General features: G+C 48.5%; 1 protein-coding gene across 8 annotated transcripts in view; it reads right to left on the minus strand.

Annotated features, from left to right (window-relative positions):
* Gabra5 (gamma-aminobutyric acid type A receptor subunit alpha5) overlaps window positions 1-6,906 on the minus strand; it is a 98,350-nt gene extending 91,444 nt beyond the window's left edge. Inside the window, exons 1-3 of one of the 8 annotated variants that reach the window (XM_042277161.2) lie at window positions 6,826-6,879; window positions 5,325-5,384; window positions 4,808-4,967 (exon numbers count right to left, since the gene is read on the minus strand). In XM_042277161.2, coding sequence (XP_042133095.1) covers window positions 4,808-4,893 — 86 coding nt within the window. In that variant the 5' untranslated portion in view covers window positions 4,894-4,967; window positions 5,325-5,384; window positions 6,826-6,879. Of the gene's footprint in view, window positions 1-4,807; window positions 4,968-5,324; window positions 5,385-5,993; window positions 6,753-6,825 lie in introns of those variants that run through there. The other 7 variants (XM_015986937.3, XM_042277160.2, XM_015986938.3 and 4 more) reach the window with 7 other exon arrangements.
* Between the last annotated feature and the right edge of the window lie 986 nt (window positions 6,907-7,892).

A 7,892-nucleotide genomic window follows, 5' to 3' on the forward strand; every position in this document is an offset into this window, starting at 1 on the left:
ATGGGAATGCTAGCCATCCAGGAGGCAAGGGGTGATTTCCACATTCAGTAGCAAAACACTCGGCACAATTTCCTAAATTCTAGAGTTTGAGCTCTTCTTATGCACTGAATGAGAACTTAGTAAAAATTAAAAAAGCATGTTTTAACAGCAGCATTCTGAAAACTTGTGCAGTGCACCCATATGCCTCTTGGTAAATCTTGCTGCTATGAGAGCGAGAGAAGATTTCTTTTTGCTTTTAATTCTAATACTTCCCTTTGAATTCCACACCAATTAAAACATGTATTCTGTGCCACTGACTCGTCATACAAAACCAAGTACCCACCATCTCCCCCTTCCTTGAGCCCAGCTGGTGACTCATTCTGGAGCTCAGGGACAGTCTACTTAGCAGAGCTATACTCCTTGCCAACCCTCGGAGCACTGCTCACTGAGCACTGGTGTGTCGAACATGCTCAAAGTTAGATTTATAAAGTAGAAAGCCTGGAAGCATGTTCTCTTTCTGTCTTTTGGAACGAGGTTAAGGATAGCTCCATCACTCCGCTGAGGTACGGAACACTCTGCCCTGCGCAGGACCACCCTCCTCATCTCTGCCCGTCGTCCCTCTCGGCAGCCTCCAGACTGAGCCATCAGTTCGGCTCTGCCCCTGCTAACTGCTTTGACTGCACCGCTGCAGTGTTTTTACAGCCATTACACCAGCTGTGTGTCCTGAGCCTCGGGAACCTGCAGCTCTGGGGAAGGAGGGATTTGTTATCATCGGAGGGGATGCAGGACAGCTTCCCGCTTCAGAAGATAGGGCAAGTGCAGGCACGATTCAGACATGCTTACTGCGGCAGTTAGGAGAGGCATCTATCTTTGCGTTTAGGAAGGAGAATGAAATGGTCCCTCTTTGTGGGACCAAAGACCAGGCTGCCACACATGTACACAGAGAAAGAAAGATCTTTCTTCATGTGTGTGAGAGCCTGCTTTTCATTGTCAGTTAAAAATTTTGTTTTCCGACATCTGTTTGAATTGCAGCTCCCATGTAATAAAATTCAAATGTATTTCCAAATCTCTATGTTAATACCAGTAAATGAATGAAATCTGACATTACCTTATTGAACTACTAATCCTCAAATGTGCCTTGCAATTGTCACTGGCCTCTCAAGTCTGACAAAGTATAGTTTTTAAATAGTGATAAATTAATTCCAGTTTAAACTTAATGTTATATACTTTGGCAGCACGTTGATCCCCATACTGTCTCAGTGCTAATTTTTTCTACACTGTGTAATTTCGACGACTGGTTTCATTAAAATGACTATAATGACTTAAATAACTCCATGCATCTGAATGGGCCATGGCAGTGACTGAGTATAAGGTCTTGGTTCAGTTGTATGCTTGACTCATGCCCTGTTCTATAATTCACAACCGATAGTAAAATCACAAAACTATTGAAAATGAGCTGTTGGTGACTAAATTTAGAAAATTACGTGGAAAAAGACAAATAATTCTCATGATATTTTCAAAGCAAGTTCGCATTAACTATCTTATGTAAGCTCCAAATACACTTCCCTCCTCACAAATATATCTTTTGTTGCTGAATGCATAGATTTTCACAAATGCAATGTGTCAGCTTGTACCTGGACAGAACCTTATATGTTGCATCTTTCCTCATTTTTCCCTGCCTGATTCTGCATAGATCTCCTTACCCTTGCCAGCTCTCAAGTCTCCTGGGCACATTTAGGAGCATCAGTAATTCTCTGATCCGAGTTACAATCGAACTAGGACCTTTGTAACTTCCCTTTCCAACTTCCTTTGAACCTTAATCAGAGAAATCCCTTCTTTGGTGGAGGGAAGAGGGAAGGAGAATATATTCAAACTGTTCCCTTCCCCAATCTCAGAGTATAGAAAACTCTTTCCAAGTCCAACATGCATGGTACACTCCAGGTACATACCCCCCAGCTTGTACATTGCTTTGACATATTAAAAAAAAAATGCAGTCAGAGAAAAGAGCACAGGGTAGAAGTGAGCAGAATGGCACAGGACAGTGCAGCATGAGGATCCCAGCAGGTGTTGGCTCTGTACAGTTTCCTGTAAGATACTCAGCCATCCCACCTTGCCAGCTGCAGGATGGGACTAATGACACTGAGCTCATAAGGCGGTCCCTTGGATTGACTTAAAACACTGGGAGAATCGGTGTTTTGCCTTGTAGTAGTTATTATTCTGTCAAGATTTAAAGTCAAGGAAATTTTATGGAACTGGCTGGGTTTCAACACAATTATTCCTACATATAATTAATCTGTAAGTAAGCAGAACCTCATCTGAGAAGAAATAAGTGGGGGCGTGGTATGTCTTCTGATGTGGTCTGTGTATACCATGTGCTGCTTGGCTCCCTTGTTATCTAAAGAAGCTGGGCAAACACTCACAGCACCTGGTGTGTGTAAGCCCACTCCTAGGGAGAGCTTCTCATATAAACAAGTTCAGATATTAAGAAATTTACAGACAAACTGTGTTCTGTACAAGAGAAGCGATAACTGTAAAATCAGAAATAATGTAAGTGTCCCCAAGTCAGGAAGGAGCTAATGGTGTCCCACTCATGCACTGCTACAATATCTATCCATTTTAAAATCACAAAGCCCAAGGAATTTGTAACAGTGGAAGGTTATGGCCCAAAGCCAACAAAAAGCTGGATGTAGGATGATCCCAGATACATACAAATACATACAGGAGGAGCAAGTAAGGGAAGGAACCAAAATGGGAGTGAATGCTCACCTGTAAGTTAGGGATTTAGGACACCTTTTAAAAATAAATGGCTGCACCTCACATACTCCCTGTAGTTTGTAGGTATCATATGATAAAGTATAAAATAATTAAAAACTTCATATCTAAAAATTAATATCTTCTCCCACAGTCAGTGTTTTTGAAAGATTGAGGGGTAGCCTCAGACTTAATCAGCATTTCCTTCCAGAACCTGACAGGTCCATCTCTAATTCATAGAAGACATTAGAAATCCACAGAATTAAATAAGAAATGAGCTAAACTCACACACATGACTTCCTACTTCTGACTTGCGTCTACCAGAGAGAGTGATAGCTTCCTGCCTTATTTGATTCACAATTGTAATTATTGTGCCAAATCACATAAACTGTATGTTCCCAAGATAGCACAGCACAGCATGGACATAACTTCTAAAATATCACCCAGTATAGATAGAATATCAGAAAACAAGCCAACTATCTCAATGTATTAATTTGCAATAGTGAATGTTCATGGGATTTCATTCATGCACCCCTTCCATTCAGAAAAGCAGTGGGGATACTACAATTTATAGGATTTAATAAAGAAGTTACAAAGGAAATACTCTCATGTAGTAGATGAAGAATCAAAGGGCTGGGGAGGAGGAGCATGTCCCCTCAGTATCAGCAAGGCAAGAATAGTGTTCAATAAATGGGGGATAAAATAAATAAATCTTTCATGGTGTGTCTCGTGACTTGATGAAAAGCACAACCTGCTAGACAAAGTGTGTGTTACTCTGTTTAAGAACCAAAGTCACTAAGCATATGACCTGTAAAAATGGACCCCAGAGTGTAGTCTGCATGTGTGTACATCACAAATGGACAGAGGATGCACAGGACTGGGCAACAGCCGGCAAAGACACCTTTTTTTCTAGCAAGTAAGGATGCTCTTGGTGGGGAATGGCATTTCCTGCCTGTGTTCTGGACATTCTCTGCTCTTCTGACCCTTTCAGTTTGAACAGAGGAAGAGAGAGGGAGAATGAGACGAGAAGGTGAGATAAAAGAGACAGAGACAAAATTAGAAATATAGAGGTGATAGAGATAGAGATGAGAGAGAGAGATGAGAGGGAGAGGAGAAAAAGGAGAAAAGAGGAAGAAAGGAAAGAAGAAGAGAGGAGAGAAGACAGATTGATAGACTTTCTCAGATGCTGGCAATACATCTTAACTTCCCCTGGTAAGAAGCCTGAGCCCTCACTGGAATTTTTTTCCAGCAGAGTGGACCTGTGAATACCCACCAAACAGCCTGTACACTCGAGCTGTACTAACGGAAACAGGTGACTGTGTGCTGCGGTCCTTCTAACTATCTCAAGTGCTCCCTTGGGAACGAGGACTGGTAAACAGGAAACCAAGCAGCACACACTGTCCAACGGGACTACTTCAACTTGCTATCCTTTGATTAGCCAATTTGGGGCAGTGAGGGACATAGGAGAGAAGAGGAACACTGATTGCCTCCTGACGGCTTGCATCTGGAATACTAGGTATCACTAGTGTGGTAGGGAAAGGCTTGTGTTGGTACAGAGACACTCGGGGCCCAAACGAAAGAGGTCAATGGAAATGGCATTTCCAGAGACTCAGGAGCGAACCAGGTGTAGTTTCTGACCTCTGTGCTTGGCTCAGCCATGACTATTTTGGATCTCTTTCCATGCCACATGCAAAGCACCAGCCTGGCTAGAACAGCAAACTCAGCAGCACAATGGACGCAAGAAGGGAGTGAGTGTGTTACACACTTGTCTGACAGCAGCAGATATCCTTAACGCCCGTGAACTTCTGAATCTCTTCCAACCTGAGCAGGAGGAACCAGCTGCCCTCAAGCCATCCTCTGCTTCCACTTGTGAAAACCTCTTCTGTCTAACTCCTTCCAGAGACCCCGCACCAGGAACAACTTTGTTCAGGAAGGAAGCATGGGTCGGGACATATTCACCACCCACTGAAGGGTGCAGGATTGCAGAGACGGCAGGCCAGGACTGTCCTGCCCTACAGGGGTTCACAACGGCACAGGCCCCCAAGACTATAAAATGAAACCACGGGGGAGAACTTACCCAAAGTGACTGGATAAGGTCATGGAAACACAGAAGACAAGGAGGGTTTTGGTCATGATAAATCTAGAGAACATTCCATTGTCCATTCCCAGTATGAATAATAGTTGAAGCAGATGAATTTGGAAGAAAAACTGTTTTTTCCTCCAACTTGATCTTGAAGCTGAAAGTACACAAAAGGGAGAGCACATGAACATGGATGTTCCTGTCCCTACAGTGAATCCAAGCATGCTGCTGCTACAATGAAGCCGACAAAGCCTGGAACCTGGCTGGTCCTTGTTATCAGTAGACTGTGCCAGCAGCTTGTACCACTTTCCCTGGGCAGCACGACGCTGTAAAAAGGTGACAGTACAGCTTCATTCCACTTTTACAGAATGCACAGTTGATAGGCTCTTTGCATCTCTCAAATATTGTTTTACTTCTTAGCACAGCACAAATGACCCAGTTATTAACATAGGGCTCAAAGTTATTTGACAACTGCATTTTGTATCTATCAAATCCACAAGTGAGATAAATTTACCTTTCTGAAATATTTGTCACACGTTCAAAGCCAGCAAGCTGCTTCTTGTTCTGCAAGGTGCTGAAAGTGTGTGGGAAGAGGGGGAAAGGCATACGTCAGAAACACGTCTTCTAGAGGATCGCAATGTTAGACCTGTCTGTGAGGGTCAGAGTTTCTGGCTCGGCATTATGCCCCCAGGACTACATGGCTTAGAATCACGACACTTGACAAATATCTCTGTTCCTATCTGGGCTCTGGTTAGTGCAATGGAAATCCAAGCAAGCACTGCCCCTGGGCCAGCAACAACCTTAGAGAAGGCACATATATCTCAACCTGCGCATAACGCAAATGGGTGCTCAATGTCCACGAGCAAGCCAGAGTTCCAAAAAGAAACATCTTTCCAAGGAGACCCCCAAAAGTCTAGAACTGGGAAGCACACAACAGGTACTTCCATCTCCTAGGAGAAGGCCCTCTGAGACTCCAGTCAAGAACAGAAGACTGACATGCTGTGGTCGCCTGGGCGCATCCTGGGGCTCGGCGCCGGTAGCCTGGCGAGTCTAGGCGGCGAGCACGCGGCGCCGCATGCGGGAAACCCGGGCGGTGCCTTCTGCAGCCCCTCAGCCCCCGACTTCCCGATCCCCACCGCGAGGCTGCTCTCCCGGGGGGCCCCAGATCGCGGTGCGAGCTCACCAGGGCTGGAGCACAGCGCAGGTGGGCGAGGGGGTGGCACTGCGGAGCCGCAGCCTCGGCCACCCCGCACCTGCCGCTCCGCAGCGCCGCCGGACACCTCCGGTGGACCGGCCCTCGGGCTCGCTCTTGGCCCTCCAGACCTCCTTAGCCCCCGACAGGGTCGGCTGAGCGCTCGCCAGGCAGCGCCTTCTTCCTCTGCTGCGCGCGGTGCAGTGGCGGCGCAGCCAGAACCGGCCTCGAGCAGCCCGCGCGACAGGCGCGCGACACCAAGTGGGGCCCGCGCCCACCGCGCGCCCCTGCTCCCGGGCGGGAGCGGCCTTATAGGCGGGAGAGCTCGGAGACCGCGGCAGGCAGCTGTTACCTGGTGTCTACCCTGGACCTCGAGGTGTTGCGCCCGGAGCCCCGTCCAACCACGCCACCAGGTCCCCTGTCCTCCGCGCCTGTGGCCTCCGCAGTCTCCGGGCAAAGTTTGCGCTGCGGGCTTGCGAGCACCCAGCTGCTCTGCGCTCCTCCCGGTCCCGAGGCCGGGGCGCCAGCCACCGTGGCCACCTCTGCTCCTTACCCTGCGCTCGGGCCCCGGCTGGCGAGCCGTCGGCGAGGGCTCATCCTGCTTCGCCGCCGCCCGCTCTCCCTGCGGCGGGCGCGGCGGGCCGGTGCGGCGTCACCGCCCCATGCTGCCGGCGCGAACTTGCCCTGCGCTCGGCGCCGACGAGACCCGGAGCCCCACGCTCCCGCCGCCGCCCTGCGGCTCTGCTCCACGCCGCGCCCGAGGCCGCGCGCTGCCCCGCTGCAGATTCCCCAGCGCCCCCGGCGGACTCGCGCTCGCTCTCACCTCTCCGGAGCGCCACATGTCGTGTCTGGGTTGAGGAACGTCCCTAGGCTGAGGCGCCCGGTAGAGGCCGCCAGACTTTCACCAAATGCCTGGCCCCCACTCAGCCCAGGGGTTGACGCGGGAGGGGATGGGGGCCACTATCTTTTGGGAATGGACCATGTTTCTGCTGAAGTTTCTAGTGGGCCTTAGAAGCAGATTTGGTTCCCCCTGGAATAACCACTGGTCACCTTTTAGGCCAGAGGGCGAAAGGTTGTGTGGACTGGCAGTAGCATCCATAACCTAGGCGGATGCTAGGCCTGCTTATGTCAGGTAGGGTTGCCAGCACCTTCTGTTCTTCATCAGTCCTCACTAGCACCCTTGGCTTTATCCATCCATTCTTTTTGGAAAGAAACTGGTACAAGAGAACCCTTTTCATTTAATTCACCGATAGTCGTTAATTCATTGCTGAATCTTATAATGAAACCCTTTCATAACATCAGGGCATGTTTAGAGTTTGGCTGAAGACTCGTTTCTTGACAAGCTATGGGATGGGTAGTGCAGAAAAAGGGTATTGTGTCACAGATCTAAAAGTAGGTCACAGGCGGGGAAAGGCTTTCAGGTGACCCTCTGAGGCCTGGAAGGAAGGCATTGCCTTCTCAGCAGACACATGGGGTTGATTAATATGACTGGTGTCTGTCCAATGTCAGTAGCATAGTTGCTGCGAGGCAAGGACTAGGCATACTAATCACTGGGCAGAAGGAGGCCCTTTCAAGTGCTACTGGATGCCGAGACAGCCCTCCCCTTGAGAGCAGTGTGTTGTTTCGGCTGGAGGTGGGCAAGGACTCAGTGCTTGCTTAGCATGCAGGAGGGCCTGGATTCCATTCCCTACAGTGTGTAATCCTCACATGACTGGCATATTCCTGTAATCCCAGAACCCAGGGGGCAGAGCAGAAGTGGAGAAAGTTATTCTCCACTACACTGAGAGTTCTAGGCCAACTTGGGATACATGAGACCCTTTCTTCAAAAAATTAAAAGAACAGAGTTGTTCATTGACTTCTAATAGTGATAAAGAGAAGAGGCAAACCTCT

The sequence above is a fragment of the Peromyscus maniculatus genome, chromosome 1, assembly GCF_049852395.1.
Source record: "Peromyscus maniculatus bairdii isolate BWxNUB_F1_BW_parent chromosome 1, HU_Pman_BW_mat_3.1, whole genome shotgun sequence".
In the NCBI taxonomy this organism is placed as follows: Eukaryota; Metazoa; Chordata; class Mammalia; order Rodentia; family Cricetidae; genus Peromyscus; species Peromyscus maniculatus.